Raw genomic sequence first — 16328 nt, 5'->3', positions numbered from 1 at the left:
GCAAAGAAGCTGCTCAGAGCATCTGCCAATCTTTCAGCAGAAATAAAAATCTTCCATTATCATAGTCTGTAATTTGTGACGTCCTCTTCCTACACCAAGCTGAAGCCGCAAGGAGCACTGGATGACAGAGGAGGGAAGAATCACGCCGTGACCCCAGCGGTGTGCTTGCGTTGAGAGCTGTTTGCAGCTTTCCTCCCAGCCACGTTACTTCACCCACATTCTGAACAGGGAATAATAAAGAACGCAGTAACACACAACCGAATATGAGTAACGAGGCTTTTATTGAAAGACCAACGCTGATGACATTCAACCTTAGGTGCTAATTTCAGAGTTGAAATTTAAGAGGCCCTTAGTGCATTATTTCTTGAACGAGCCGCATTAGGCACATCATGATGCAGAAATAATCCACGGAGGTGATGACTGTGTTTTGAAGGAAACCTTTCAGTGGCAGGAAGGTAAACACATTTTCCTCTCTCTCTGTCAGAGCTCCACCAGTGCGTCTCACCAAGCAGAAGTTAATCAAACAGCAGCACAGCCCCTAACGCGCCGGGGAGACGAACGCAGCCCCTGACAGAAACAGGGCGGGGCCGCCCCCGCCTCTACCCAGCCCCGGTCGCCCCAGCGCCGGCTCCTGCCCCGCGGCGCGCATGCGCACACCGCCCCCCTTCGGCAGGGCGCAGCGGGCGCCGTGCAGTGACGTCACTGGGTAATGGCGGCGCCCGCGGGGAGAGCACGCGGCGGTTACCGGCAGTGACGGTAACGGTTCTAACGGCTGTAACGGCTCTGACGGTAACGGCGGCCGGGACGGGCCTGGGGGCGCCCGTCGTGCGCAGGGCCCAGGCCCTGAGGGAGCGCCCGGCCCCGCGGCGGGGCCGCGTCTGTCCCGTGTGCCTGCTGCTGGGACGGTTCTCTAAAACTAGAAGAATTATGCCTCGCATTCCCCCCCATTTTTTTAAATATTGTCAATGTAATCTTAATTCTTCTGATCTGACGCCTTAATTATTATTTTTTTTTCTCTTCTCAGTTTCTTTTTAGGTAAAAATGAAGGCCAAAAAAGGAAGGAGATTTACATCTTCCGTTAAACTGAAAAGAAAGGGTATTGCAGTGACAGGGAAATGGAAAACGGTGGAAATCGACCCCAATCTCTTTGCTGATGAACAGTTTCGAGATATAGTATGCCTGGAGGAACTTACAGAGTACAAGCTGGTAAATTCTAACAAAGTGGGACAAGTAAGTGGGCAGAAGAGAAAGGTTAAGAGTCTTTCAGATGGGAGCGAGGAGGAGGAAGAACCTGTCGTCCCTCCCAAAAAGAAAAAGAAAGGCAAAGATTTGAAAACCAAAACAGGTACAAGTGATGATACTAACGCAACAGAAGTTGATGTGCCAGCTGATGAAGAGACGAGATGCGAAGAAATAATCGAAGGTGCAAATTGTGAGGACAGTGGGCATACAGCTGGGAGCACTTCGAGCACAAAAAGTGCTGTGAAGAAAAAGAAAAAGAAGGTAGATAAAAATAAGACCTCTCAAGATCAGGAAGCTCTTCCATCAGTAACCACTTCTAAAAAACTCAAAAATTGGTCAACAGAAGTTTTATCTGCCTCAACTGATCACAAAGCTGATGTGTCCGCATGGAAAGACCTGTTTGTACCTAAACCAGTATTGAAGGCCTTGAGTTACCTGGGGTTTAGTGCTCCAACACCTATTCAAGCACTAGCCTTGCCTTCTGCAATCCGGGATAACATGGATGTGCTTGGAGCTGCAGAAACGGGTATGAGTCCATTAAACTGGTAGTACGTGCAGTGAGTTTTCCATCTCCATCTTCAAACGCTACTTATTGTTAAGATTTTTATATGTAGGTTAAGGGTATGAGGATCCTGCGTATACAGTATATTAGTAATGGTTCGTGGTAAAGATGGAATATTTTGTGTTTGCCAGTTACTAAATTTTAATGCTCTACAAGGTAGAATGTGCATAACTTTTAAGTCTCAGTGAGGTTTTATCTTTTGACAGAATTGTCTTTCTCTGGTCCTCCTCGAATTTTCTTATTTTAAGAGCTGCGAAGTGATGCATTACAAACAGCGGAATTAAGGAAAGAAACAGGGTCATAGTCCAACAGCCTACTTTTTTTGGACGTCCCTGTCAAGGCAAGAGAGCCAGCCTTCTTTGGATCTGGTTTGGTACTGGCTTGGAGAAGCAAGTAAGAAAGACCAGGTGCAGAGCATTAATCACAGTGGGTATGGCCCAGTGTATCAGAGCATTATCATAGCAACACAGGCCCAGACAGTGCCCTTAATCTGGACTCGGGCTGTAAGTTGTTACTAGTTGCAGCCATTCTCAGTGCTTGTGCTCAGAGTATTACGTAGTACTGCTGAAGTTAATGGAACAGTCTCTTGTCCAGGTTGTGACCAGCTCATGCCTTTTATCTTTGAGCATTGCTAGCCTTAGTGAAATCTGTTACAGCTTCTGTTTTACCTAAACAATATTATGAAGTCTCTGAACGTTACTTTCCCTCTAACTTTTTTGCTGATAACACCTTTGAAGTTTTGTCTTCTCTGGCACTACAACATGTTTTTCCCATAAAAGATAAAAATAGGAAGCACAATTGCAAGCTGTGTGGTTTAAAGGATTCTTTTGCTCTCTTCTCATCTGTTCCAGTTGCCTTATCTCACTACTTGCCTTGTAAAGCCATTTACTGCTCTTGAGCATGAAGGTATAGTAACTAATTTAATAAGTTATGCAGTCATTTGCATTTTTATTTTAATTAGAATCCAGGCTGGTGTTATTAGGCTTTAATAAGATTAGAAAGCCCCTCAGGGAGTGTTTTTGAAAATGGAACTGAAAAATTAAATGCGGTATTTGTGCTGCAGAAAGGTGCCATTTTGGCAGTGCTGGAAAACAAATCCCTCCCTAGCTGCGGAATGGAAAGCACAGTTAGTAACAGGTTGTGCTCTTGCTGTCTTAATTTTGCATAACCCTGAGCTAATAAGACTGTTTTGCTCACTTATTTTGCTCTTTTATGAGAGAATGCCTGGTTCCCTCTAGAGAGCCCAATGGGTCTCAGTGTTCCTGCAGAAGCTTAAGAGGAGATGTGAGCAATTGTCTGTTAAGAAAGTGCTGCAGGTGGGAGAATCTAAAACTCTCCCATTCTGTTTTCCACATCATGCATCTTCCCTCAGCGTTGGGCCTAAGGGAGGGCACTGGCAAATGAAAGAACTATTCTTCACCTTTCATTAGCATCATAGGAGAGGATAGCAAGATTCTGATATGGTGGGGATCAGACACAGGACATTTCAAGTCTTTTTTGCAGTGAAGCTAACTAGTTCTGTTCGTTATAATTTAATCATGGTGAAGAACTAGTGAGGTTTTGAGCTAAGAAAACTCTACAAAAATTTTACAATGTAAAATTGTTGAAGAGAGCATGCATTAGCTTGAGCTGTAGGATCTGGGGACTGAGATGCACTGTTCTAGTGTTGCAGGTGAGACTATCGTATGTGATCTGTGTGTTGTGACGATAACGTGGCCTGTGAGGTGATTATTCAATATTTGAATGAATGTGGTGTCTGCAGATTAGTTCTGAGTATTACTGCCATAATCTGGCTGGGTGCAGTGCTGACATTTGCACCAGGCAGACTGCGTTGTATGTTATTCAAGGTTAGCATAATGTCAGGCTAATGGTACTAATATTAAGACTCTCCTCCAAGTAGACAAAATACTGTACTGCTGACTTCGGCAAATCACCGTGGGCTTGTAATACAGACAAATACCGCTCAAGGAATACAGATGAGATTTCCAGAGGACTGCTTCCCAGCAGTGGCCTGCTGCAGGAGTAGTGTAATAGTGTATGGTGCTCTGTGTGCTTTTTTATGACTAATGAACTGATGTTTATGAGAACCTTAGCTGAGGTTGCTGTGCTATCAGGATTCTCCTAACATCTCTATTAGTGGCAGATAATTCAGAAGGGAGTATGTGTCAGGAATGTGACTCACAGTTTGGTGCAGTGAACCCCAGAAATTATAGCTAGGGGAGCACTTCTTTTTCTTTGACAACCCCTTCTCTGTTGAATGCCTTATCTCTTTAAATCAGATGTATGTGTTTTGACTATAAAAATCTGAGCTTGTGATGGATCAGGAAATTAGAGGCTGGAGTATGTCAAAATACAGTTTTTCAGAAAGTGGTAAACACTACTACGAATTAAAGATGGAAGTGAATCCTTCAAGTACTTTCCAGTTTGTCCTTGGCCTCATTTGTTATTCCTTTATTTGCAGAACATTGATCAGAACTGTCAATTAGGGCATGGTATTCTCCTTACGGGCATACAGTTCTTTAAAAAGATCTTGGCTGCAACTGCAGCTTTTTAAAACTACTTTCAGAACAAATGAATCTGCCTGACCTGCTAGAAAAAAAATACTTATTCCCCAGGAAATATGTTATTGGTGACCTCAAGAAGATGTATGAAGGGAATAGGAGAAGAGATGCTATTACAAGTTTCTGGTCTTCTAAAGATCAAGAGTTTGTGTGGGTTACAACTGTGTTTTAAGAACAGTGTGTGATTGGCTGTTGCTTTTCTCATCTTTTCAAATAACCTTCGTGTCTTGTCAGTCTGTATTAACTCTGTTTGTTTGTTTCTTAGGAAGTGGCAAAACGCTTGCATTTGCAATTCCTATGATTCACTCTGTGCTGGAATGGCAAAAATCAAACAGCTCAATGAGCAGAAATGACAGCGTTTCTAAAGAATCCCATCAGCATCATGATGAAACAAGATGGGAAAATGAGGATGAAGCAGAAAAACTAACCCATCAGCAGGTTGAAGATAGCGGAGATGAAGATGATGCATCATTTGCAACAGGCTGTGTGAAGGTGCTAGAAAATGCTGAATTTGATTCTAGTGATAAGGGGCATGCTGTTGGTCTCCATAAAAAGAGACCTCTTTTAGGACTGGTCCTTACTCCCACAAGAGAATTAGCTGTGCAAGTAAAACACCACATCGATGCAGTCACAAAGTTTACAGGTATGTAGACCACAAGGGCTGTGTCCACTGGGTTTGGGGCTTGGCACAGATGTTGAGCCAGAATGTGTGCCACAGTTTTTCGCAACATAAAATTGGGTGGCTTTTGGAGGGTTAGGGCTCACAGTCAGTAATGTTTGGGAAATGCAACAAGATTCTTCAAAAAGATGCACATGGAAGTAAACAATGTGGGATACTTTGCTTTAAAATGTTTATTTGTACAAATAGCTATTGACCTGGGCTTTGGAAGCACAGAATCAATACTAGATACAAAGCAACAGTTTATATATATGTATATATATATAAAAAATAAAAATAAAATAAAATTTAAGGGTAGAAGGCTTTGCTACATTGTCTGACTTACCTGCAACAGCAGTCAAACACAGCATATTACTGGGTAGTATGTTGATGAAAGGAATTTCATCTTGCTCCTTTCTCATCCAAACAGAGGTCAGCACATCTGTTAAGGGAATGAGTGAGGATGTGAAACTACTAAAGATGGGGAGAATAGAGAAGTAACTCCCCTCTTCTCAAACAGCAGCAGTTGTTTATTTACAACATCAAGCGTAGGATATGGATTGCAGTGAACTGCTTAAGAGCATCTTCCTTTGGTGTCTACGTATCCTGCTGTGCTCATCAGTCTACAGCTGATTACAACACTAATTTTAACTCCTAGCCTAAAATAATCAATTTATGTCAGTACAGTCCTGAAGGGATTGGTGCAATTTGTATATACAAATCTGCTGCCCAAGTGATGTGCAGTTGCTGTAGCAGGAGAGAAAATTTTGATGTGAGCTAGCTTTGTCTTAACATAAAGCTGTGCACAGTACTTGCACAGTAGCATTGAGTTCCTCATTTGTGTTGGTGTATCCTCTGAAGAAGTAGGACGAAGTAAGCTACGTGTGGGGTCTGTGCTTCCCGAGCCAAATTTCTAGTACTTGAGCAAATTGCTTAAAACTGGCTTAGGGTTTCTGCACCACTCTGCAGTCCAGAGAACCATTAGGCAGTAACATCCTTGTTAAAAATGTTTCATAGCAAATGGGTAAGACATGCCTTTCTTATTCTTAGAGGGACCTGCTGGTTATTCCTAACAGGAACTTGCTCGTACGGATATAATTGACAAAACAGGAGTTTCTGCAGTACAGGTAAAACAAAAAGCTAATGGCTGTGGAAGACCTACATGATTATTGCTGCTTTTGGAAGACAGGTGCACTAAAAGAAAGGCTATTATATGCACTAGGAGAAGGACTACTTTATTTTTAACGTCTTCCTTTAACACGAATTTCTCTGCAAAGTTGACAGCATTGCCTTAATGTTGACAGTGCTGTATAGAAGCCCACAAATGTCCTGGCTGAGAGGCTTGATGCTAGTTGTGGTATAGACTTTTTTTAACTCACTTCTCTGAGTGGATGTATATAAAGATATTCACTGATAAATTCAACAAAGGCTATAATTTATATCTTCTAGGCATTAAGACTGCAATTCTAGTTGGAGGCATGGCCGCACAGAAGCAAGAACGTGTACTGAATCGAAAGCCAGAAATTGTAATTGCAACCCCAGGCCGTCTGTGGGAACTAGTGAAAGCAAAACACCCACATCTCTCCAATCTTCGGCAGCTCAGGTAAAGGTGCTTTTAGACTAACTGCTGAATGCTGTAATGGGTGTCACTGCATATAGTGATTGCATTGACTAACTGATTAAGCAATTTAAACTATGTAAGATAAACTTACTTTATTGCCAGAGTATAGTGGTTAGTGCATAGTGGTTATGTGGAGAGAGGGAAATGTTAAAGTCAGTAACAAAAAACTTATTTTTCTTTTAGAAACCCATTTTTTCAGAAAGAAATGTGGAAGGCTGTTGTAGCTACCCTAGGATATCTATTGTTCCTTTGAGTTGTACATACAGATCTTTTCTTATGTGTTTATCAGGAAAGATTCTTTTGAAGTATATCAGATTTGTATTTATCCACACAACTCTATTTATACTGTAAGTTTTCTATTTGACAGGTGCCTTGTGATTGATGAAGCAGACCGAATGGTTGAAAGAGGTCATTTCTTAGAGCTGTCTCAGTTGCTGGAACTCTTAAATGATTCACAGTATAACCCTAAACGACAGACTTTTGTTTTTTCTGCCACCCTGACATTAGTCCATCAGACTCCCACAAGAGTTTTACAGAAAAAGAACGCTAAGAAAATGGACAAGAAGACCAAACTAGAAATGTTAATGGAAAAAGTAGGAATAAAAGGCAAACCAAAAGTGATAGACTTAACAAGGAAAGAGGCTACTGTTGAAACTCTGACAGAGACCAGAATCCACTGTGATACAAACGAGAAGGACTATTATCTCTATTACTTTCTTCTCCAGTATCCAGGAAGAACCATGGTCTTTGCAAACAGCATAGACTGTATAAAGCGCCTCAGTTCTCTCCTCTCAATCTTAAATTGTGATCCTCTTCCTTTGCATGCCAATATGCACCAGAAGCAAAGGTTAAAAAACCTGGAAAGGTTTGCTGAGCGAGAGAGGTAAGTTGATTGTTCTGCTTCTAGTAGAGGAGAAAAATCATGTAAAGAATGGGGGGGAGAAGAGAGGAAACAGCCATGTTATAAGAGAAGGTTTGGAGAGTTGGCTGGGGATGTAAGTCCCTGGTTCCTGAGCCAAAGTTACTGACAATGAAGGATGGGGTCCATAGGGTGGCTGAGGCATTCAGATGGATTGAGTTCAGTACAGGGGTCACCAAAATGGCTGAGAAGCCTCTGTAAGGGGAGGATGGGGGGCACTGGGCTTGTGTCACCTAGAAAAGAGGAGGCTTAACATGGACCTAATGGCAGCCCTCCAGTGCCTTAAGATAATCAAGAAGACAGAGCCAGGCTTTTCACAGTGGTGCATGGTGGGAGGATGGGAGACAACAGGCACAAGTTGAAATAAGAGAGCTTCAGACTGGGTGCAAGAAAGAGCTGTCTCTGTAAGAACAGACAGGCATTGGAGGAGACTGTTCGTTCTTGGGGGGTTTTAAGGGCTTGATTGGATAAAGCCATGAACAACCTGGTCACAGCCATGTAGCTCATCCAACTTAGAACACAAGATTGGGCTGGAGTCCTCCTGAGGTCCCTTGGAGTCTGAATTACTCAGGGATCCAGAGGGTCTTTATTCCTGAAGGAGTTGTCATTTACCCTGTTCTCATCTATATGCTTTTATAATCATCCTGCACATTCCCTCAGGCCCTCTACCTTAGCTCTCCAGCTCCTGTAAGTTGGCTCCTCTCACAAAACTATCAAAAAGTAAATCACTTTTTGCTGGGTTATGCTTTTGCAGGTTTTCTTAGATGAATTAGCTTCCTGAGGGTCAAAGTATCATAGAGCAATGTGAAGAGGCAGTTGTGCCTTTCAGCAGCAGTGGGCTGTCAGATTTGCCCAGGCATGCCTATTGGGTCATTTTAACAATGATTGTTTCCTTCTGGCTTTGAAACAGCCTTTGGGAGGCAGGTGTGTGTTCTCAACACTTCAGTAAGCAAGAAGCCTCACAGCTTAGTACTGGTGCAAAGTACTGCGTGCTGTCTGATTGTGCTGGAACGTGTACCACAGTAATAGACTCGGGCAGTGGAAGCAGATTGTATTGTCATGATAGATCTGCAGTATCCATTGGCAAAATGTAGTTTCAATAGCCTTGGTGTAGGCCAGGCCGAGCATTTTCAGATTTTCAAGGCAAGAAGCAACTATAACAACTATAACAAGGCAAGAAGCATCTATAACGGCCTCTTGCAGAATGCACACCATGGAATTTTCTGTTTATTTCTGCTTTGAACCTTGTAGCCATAGGGTATGCAGTCAGATGCCATAAAATCTTAACAAATTCATGCTACCTACAAATAACTCTTTTCGGCTGCTGGGAGGGTTTTTTTTTTTTTTTTTTTTTTTTTTTTTTTTTTTTTTTTTTAATGAACAAATTGCTCCATACCCTAGGCAGACTTCTGTCTCTGTAACAGTCTTTTATATAAAAGAATGACTTTTCTGAGGAGTACTTTATTTCTAGGGGTGAAGGGAAATACTAATTATTAGAACAGAATAACCACCTTATATTTCTAGTTTTTAATTTATGTAAAGAAATTGAGTATGACTTGGTAGAAGACACTTCAGCCCCCAAAAGTGTTAATTAAATCTATAATGTTAATAATAAGGTGATTTTCTCAGCTGGTGAAATGTGTAATAGCCTTTATGTCCTGCCAAAAGATAACTGTCGTTAATGCTATTGTCATACCAAACTAATGATATTTTTAAATCCAGTCTGGGCAGAGCACTGAAAAAGGTACTGAGGGAGTGCTTTTACTCCCCCCTGCCAAGGGGTTGGATATGGTTGGTGAATAGTGATTTATGCTATTTCCTGTGAATTCCTGAGAATAAAAGCTTATGAAAACAGGATACAACAAGGTAGGGAATTTCATTATTAGAAACAGAATGAACCTGCTGAAGGTAACATTTATGTTATTTCTTTTACTGTAAGAGTTTCTGTTTCAAGACGGCCTGTAAGGTAATATTGGGTATCATTTTCTGTAAGGGCAAACAAATAGCGTATTTCTAGCAGATGATATAGTACAAATTTATTCCTTAAATTGCTGTGGTAGAATTCAGGGTCATGTATTATACATTTCTTGGCAGATGGTTTACTCTTCAATTTTATGTTCATTAAATATTATCACTTTCTCAGCTGTGTCCTCCTGACAACAGATGTTGCAGCTCGTGGTCTTGACATTCCCAACGTGCAGCATGTCATCCACTACCAGGTTAAATGTCTTTTGCTTTTACTATATTGGTTTTGAGTAAGTTTCTTTTACTAGCAACCCAAAGACTATAAAGCTCTGAATCTCAGTCCTGTATTAAGAGTATAAGGATTTAATCATCTTTAATTAAACTGTCCTGTAGTGCTTTGTACCACTGCTACAGTGACTGTCATTATAAATGTGCGATTGTATACAAGAAATGACATAACAGATATGATTCTCCTTGCTTTTTTCTTAACTTTGAAACCCAGAGGTGTCACATGACTCACCCTTAAAGCTCTTCTTTAAGGATACATACACGCATACATTTTTTTCCTGCTTTGCAAATGAAATGTCAGAGTCAGAAGTTAGGAGAAGACTTCCTGGCATAATCTGTTACAAAAATACTAGGCCAGGTAACAAAAAGTGTCCCAAGGCAACATCTTTCACACTTACCTTCAGCTGTGTTACATGCAATGTGCCATGTGCATATAGAAAGCAATTTATCATAAGGCCTGGTACTATGTGGCAGTCTCTTGGCCAAAGAATGACAAGCTGCTGGTAAGCTCCCTTGGCCAGCTTCATCATTTGTCTGATGTTTTGCAGGTCCCTCGCACTTCTGAGTTGTACGTACACAGAAGCGGCAGAACAGCCCGAGCTGCCAATGAAGGCCTTAGCTTATTGTTGATCGGCCCTGATGACTTGATCAATTTTAGGAAGATTTATAAAACCTTGGAGAAGAGTGAAGAGCTGCCATTTTTCCCAGTTGAAACCAAGTATATGACTTGTATCAAGGTAAAGAAACATCAATCTATTTGCAGCCTGAGTAGTTGCTTACTTGCTTGCTTACATTACTGCATTGCCCATCACGTTCTTTCCAGGTTTCAGATGAACTTTACTCTTCAGGACCTGGATTTGAAAAATCACATTTTATCTTTTTAAACCAATATTTGTTGTTTCTCCTCAATAACTGGCCCAAGAAAAGTGTTCAGACATAAACAACACTTATATTTTTCTTGCCTGTCATTGCATAGAGCTTCTCATGACTAGATTCCCAAAAATAGTACAGGGAGGTGTGTATGCTTGGTGGCTGGGAAGCTGGGATGTTAAGTTGTTTAAAGTCTCTGTTAGGAATACTTGTATACTAGAACAGGATCTTCAGTGGGGTTTGTCTGCCATTGAACCTGGTCAGAACCCGGTATGTTTCCCTTTTTTAGCCAAGGAGAATTCAGTAACTCCCAAGATGTACAGTGGTTAGGATTTACAAAACAGTACGTTTCAGAAAGCAATGTTTCTGCTTACTGAAAAAATACCTTGTTTTGAGAGTGCTCTTGCAGGGGTCCCTTCAGCATTTCTTCATGAGTAGCTCTTGGCAGTTTTCATGCTCTGCCAATTAATGGGCAGGTAAATGTTTTTCCCACACTTAAATTTTCCTGCTATCATCTCACTCTCTTCTCTCCATAATAGTGCTCCTTTCCCCAGGTAAGGTGTCTTTCTAATTGTAATTACAGAACTCTATCCTCCTAGGGCCTTCGCATGGTCAGGTGTCATTTACACTTTGCCCTTGGCTTAATCACAAAGCCCTTGTAATTGGGACTCATAGTGCTGCTAGTTCTTTATGTCTGTCCATTTTGCACTCTCTTCCCTGGTTCTGCCTGCCTTCATTCAAGTTGTAAAAAATCAGAAGGAATTTCACACTTCAAAGGAATAGAATTGGCGAACCATGGTAGAGAAAAGACCAAAAAAGGACTCAAATTTAACAAAGATGGAAAAGCTATTTAGAATTCCTTGTAATGATCTTAGGAGATGTCATTGACTTGTTTTATTAGTCAATTACAAGATTAATTTCTTGTTTCTGCTGTTTTAATTGTTTTCGCAGTTTCGGGTGGTGCTGTAACTGTGCAGCACCCAGCTACTCATTTGGGCTCGTAAGGGAGTCCTGCACACAGTTTTTGTGCAACCGCAGGCACATTCCAAACAGCAGAAGTTGTTGCTAAGTTGATTTATTATTTAATGTCAGTGCAGATTTTCTTTCCGTAACAAATTAGCTATTTAAGACAGCTTGGCCCAGCTGGGAGGCTGCAGGTCAGGTTAGGTTTGCTGGACATCTTCATTCCACATATGAGCAGCTGGAAAGAGGGATGGAACATTTTGTCCTATGCCTAAACAAAGTCAGGTACATTTTTGAAAACGTGTGTGACCTGCAGGAACTTGGTTCTTCAGACTAGCATGAAGCTAGTGGCTGTCCCCCATTGCTGAAACTGGTAACTTTTAAGATCCAGCTATACTTGGAAATGATTGGTGATCTGTCCCTGATGTCTCTGAAGTGTTTACAACAATTCCTTTAAAGAATGAGGTGCTAACATTCAGTGATGTTTAGAAGTTGAGATATTTTAGGAGTCAAATTCAGTCATGGATATCTGAAGAAGGAAAAAGCTTTGGTAAACGACATGTCTGTATTACATAGGCTGTCAGCTGGGACAGCAGTAGGGAACAAACACATCTGTCTCTCTGCATGGCTGACACCTCAGTTGCATTGTAATGCATGTTTTCAAACTGTCCTGGTTTCAGTTAGAACAGAATTAATTTTCTTCCTAGTAGCTGGTGGAATGCTGTGTTTTGGCTTAGGATGAGAAGAGTGCTGATTATACCCCGATGTTTTAATTGTTGCAGAGCAGTGCTTATACCAAGCCAAGGACATCTCAGCCTTTCGTTCTGTCCTGCCAACAGGCAGGCTGGGGGTGCAGTAAGAGCTGGGAGGGGACAGACCCAGGACAGGTGACCCAAACTAGCCAAAGGGGTATTCCATACCATCTGACGTCATGCTAAACAATATATAGGGGTGGCTAGCCGGGGGGAGGGGGCCGGACTGCTCGGGGTTAGGCTGGGCATCGGTCAGCGGGTGGTGAGCAATTGCGTTGTGCATCACTTGTTTGTACATATTATTATTACTTTCCTATTATCACCATTGTATTATTATTATTATTATTATTATTGTTGTTGTTGTTGTTATTATTTTGTTATTATTATTTTCCTGTCTTATTAAACTGTCTTTATCTCAACTCACGGGCTTCACTTTCCATTTCTCTCCCCCGTCCCAGAGAGGGAGGGGGGAGGGTGAGCGAACGGCTGCGTGGTGTTTAGCTGCCGGCCGGGTTAAACCACGACACAAACACAGATTCTGCTAGAGTCCCCCACATTTAAACCTGATTGAAATGTCTGCAACGCGCTTTTGTTGCAGGAGCGGATGAATTTGGCACGGCAGATTGAGAAGGCAGAATTTTTCAATAGCCGAGCAAAGCAACACGATTCTTGGCTCCAGCAAGCTGCAGAGGCTCTTGAAGTTGATCTCGATGACGACCTCTTTATGGGCAAGTAGTAATGCTTGTTATGGGTGTGCTCAGTTAGTCCTGTATAGCACTGGTGTCCAAAAGGAGTGCCACCGTGGCAGAAGAACTTTTAAACCCTGCAGGGCAGAAGGGGAAGTAAAGCAGCGTTACTTCTTAGTATGCGGCATTGCTAGTGTTTTCAGGATGGTTGTGTAGTAGTGCTGCAGTGAGGGAATGAGTTGTGGCAAGACAGACAAGTCTACGCAACATAGGATAGCTTAACTTGTGGAACCTTTTAAAGGTATTCTAATGGTTCAGTATGTCCTGTGGGAGTCTCTTCCCCTCTGTGTCAAAGAAAAAGCTACTTATCCCCTCCTGTTCATTTCTCCCATCCCCCTGTAGTCAAGCAGCAGGACAGGAGCCAGGCAGCGCTGTGGAGGAACACCCAGGAAACGCTGGCAAATACCAAAAATTATGTGAGCCTTATGTGGGTTGAATTGTGTGGGCTAAGTGTCGAATAGTGATATGCAAGTTGTTGAGGTTTCAGTTGGTGTGTTAGAACTATAATATTTTCTTGTACTTTAAGATTAAATATTCTGCAGGCTGTGCCTGGGGGAATACATAAGGCTGTGCAGCTACAGGTGCCTATTAGTTGAATGCCATGAAGCTTTGCACTCCTTAGATGGACTGTTAAATGCCACACTGTGTTCCAATTTTATGAGCTGAAGGTATAATTTCCTACCAGTCCAGAAGGTGTACTGAATGGAGTTGCTGCCTGGGTCACTTCAGCTTAAGCTGCCTCTATCCTGGTAGCTGCTTAATGCAGAGATGCCTGAACCTTAAAGCGTGGTCAGATATATATATTTTCCCCCTTCTTTTGTCCATAGACTAGCTTGTTTTCTACCACTTTGCAAGCAAAGACTAATCAGATCTGTCCAAACTGTTCAGCAGTGCTCTCAGATAATTAGCACCCTGTCTGTTTTGACATAATCTGAGTATTCTGTACTTTGAGATAAGTTTCAAAACAGCACAACTAATGCAAGTTAGTTGCGGCTCTTCAGTGAAGCACTTTGTAATTGCCACCCAGAATCTTGCCAGATTCATGCAGTTATTCAGTCTCCAATTCTTCCATAGCTTGTTGGAAACAAATGAAAGTCTTAGTCATACTTCCCATAAATAAAAGGCTTCTTACATTGTTACAAAGGATGTAGTAATGTCCTTTCAATTTACATTACAGATAACCTTAATTTCATTTATTCCCTCCAGATCAGACTTCTGATCCTGTGAACTATCTCAGGTCTCTTTAGTGCCCTTCCTTCTACGCTATTAAATCTGGCCATCTCATTGTTTTTTTTTTTTTTTATGTATAAGGAAGAAAGGGCTTCCCACTTAACAGGTGTTGAAATGAGGCTCACATAAGGTAACAACTTACAAAGGAGAAGTTTCTGCCAGAGCTGGAAACCCTCAGTTAATATTTTGTCTTCTCGACCCCTTTTCTTTTTGTTCCTGAGAGAATGCTCTGGGTTGCAAGTCAAGTGAATGATTTAGCAGATTGTTACCTAGGATAGAGCTACTCAGTCATGTTTATTCTTACTTGTTTTTCTTGTGGACAACCTCAGGTGATCTAGAAATGTCACAGATGACTGGAAAACTTCATTGGAGTTGAGCGGTTTTGTTGGAGAGAGATTTGTAGCAGTAGGGGCAGATGCTAAAGGCAGATGAAACAGGCCAGTGCAAGTTCTTCTGTTGTTGTAACATTCTGTATCTTTGATTTTCCTTCCCAAGGAAGAAAAACTAGTGAGCAAGAAGAAAGCCAGAAGCAAAAGATGCTGAAGGGAATGAAGAAACAACTGAAACATATGCTGTCCCAGCCACTGTTCAAAGTCTTTATGAAAACCAAGTATCCAACACAGTCTGGAAAACTCCTCCTGCCTCAGACCTCAGTGGGCAGTTCAGAATCTGCTTTGGGTACCGTGTCTAAACAACAAGCCAGGAAGAATAAATCAAAAAAAAATTAAATCAGATAACTAAGCAAGATCTCCTGCTGTGATGGAATCAAGGACTAGTCTTATCAAGGCTGATAGTTCTTATGCAGGAGCTCAGCTAGAAAACACATAGTATCAAGGGATGATTCCTGTGTCTTGGTTGTGCAGGCACACAGCAAAATGTTGATCTAAAGGGCACTGTTAACACGTGATTAGTTACTCTTGAATCCCGTCTTCAGTCTTATTTTCTGACATCCTTTTTCTTACTGTCCATATTAATAGAATTTAATTAGTTTTGAGATAGTTCTGTTCATTGCTTCTTTTTATAAGGCAGGTGGAAGTACCGGGTAAAACTCACTGTGGACATACTCTAATGTAACTTGATTTGAATTTTAGTGTTATTAAAGGGGAAGGTAGGCTTTATGTGGGGGACAATCTGAGCTGCTGTTAATGGCAGATTTGGCTGTTACTGCAGTCAGTTCAGTGAGAAAGGCAGTAAATACAGGTAGTGTTACCAGGAAGGCTAGAATTGTAGTTATGTGAATCTGTCCCAGTTTGCTTTCCCCTCTGATACTGTTTCTCAGTTCTGTTATCCACTGTGTCTAATTCCATTATTCCTTTTGTTACTATGTTTAAGAATGTTGGAAAAAAAAACACAAGGTGGCAGTAATCCAGGACTGACCTTGGGAGATATGCCATCCAGGCAGACTTTTCAGGAATGAGTGTTGCTATTCAGCATGTTATCAATTAGTATCTCAAGTTAAGTCTGTTTGAAAACATGTTTGAATCACGACCTTTTTCTGTTGGAAAAGATGATGATATGAAATGTCATTTATGAAGAGCGTTTCCTGATGATTGTACTTCTGAATCATTTTATCCTGACCTGGGCAAATACTTTCTAAAAATGTTTTTTAAACTATGTAAGAAAATCGTATTTTGAATTCTTGTTAAATTATATTTGGTATAAAACCCAAAGTCTGTGTCTGCTTTCAATTCCTTGGAATTTCTAAATTTCTCATAGCTTTCCCTTTGCATTTAGCAATCGAGGAGAAGAAATTCAGGGGAGAAGCACCCAAAAGGTAAGACACAGCAGTGACATCTGTATTGGTGGGAGCACAGAAAACAGTCACCTGCCAGCTCTAGACTGAGCGAAGTTTTTGTGTCTTGTATTGAATCATTGTGACTGCCCTGCTAGGAGGCAACAACTGACTCAACTAGTCAAAGAGAAATTTACCTATGGAGTTAAGTGTCTCCAC

At 41.4% G+C, this 16328-nt stretch overlaps 1 protein-coding gene across 3 annotated transcripts; it reads left to right on the top strand.

The window, feature by feature from the left end:
- The first annotated feature begins 679 nt into the window (after nucleotides 1-679).
- Nucleotides 680-16041, top strand: DDX24 (DEAD-box helicase 24). Of its 3 annotated transcripts, none has more exons than XM_084287360.1 (9): nucleotides 680-756; nucleotides 1025-1768; nucleotides 4631-5008; nucleotides 6473-6626; nucleotides 7012-7527; nucleotides 9707-9782; nucleotides 10365-10553; nucleotides 13000-13129; nucleotides 14873-16041. In XM_084287360.1, the coding sequence occupies exons 2-9, from the start codon at nucleotides 1042-1044 to the stop codon at nucleotides 15103-15105; spliced, it is 2403 nt and encodes an 800-aa protein (XP_084143486.1). In that variant the 5' UTR covers nucleotides 680-756; nucleotides 1025-1041; the 3' UTR covers nucleotides 15106-16041. The 3 variants fall into 3 exon arrangements, with proteins under 3 accessions (XP_084143486.1, XP_084143488.1, XP_084143487.1); XM_084287362.1 differs by having other exon boundaries at nucleotides 13000-13133; nucleotides 14877-16041; XM_084287361.1 differs by having other exon boundaries at nucleotides 721-789.
- Nucleotides 16042-16328: the final 287 nt, after the last annotated feature.

This window comes from Netta rufina (genome assembly GCF_964035555.1).
Source record: "Netta rufina genome assembly, chromosome: 5".
Classification (NCBI taxonomy): Eukaryota; Metazoa; Chordata; class Aves; order Anseriformes; family Anatidae; genus Netta; species Netta rufina.
The sequence above is the reverse complement of the archived record's forward strand: the minus strand, read 5'-3'. Positions and strand labels throughout refer to the sequence as shown.

Coding starts and splice junctions, on each gene's coding strand:
- DDX24 (XM_084287360.1), top strand. CDS start 1,042: ATGAAGGCCAAAAAAGGAAGGAGATTTACATCTTCCGTTAAACTGAAA. Junction 5,009..6,472: donor TGCAGTCACAAAGTTTACAG/GTATGTAGACCA, acceptor TATATCTTCTAG/GCATTAAGACTGCAATTCTA. Junction 9,783..10,364: donor AGCATGTCATCCACTACCAG/GTTAAATGTCTT, acceptor GATGTTTTGCAG/GTCCCTCGCACTTCTGAGTT.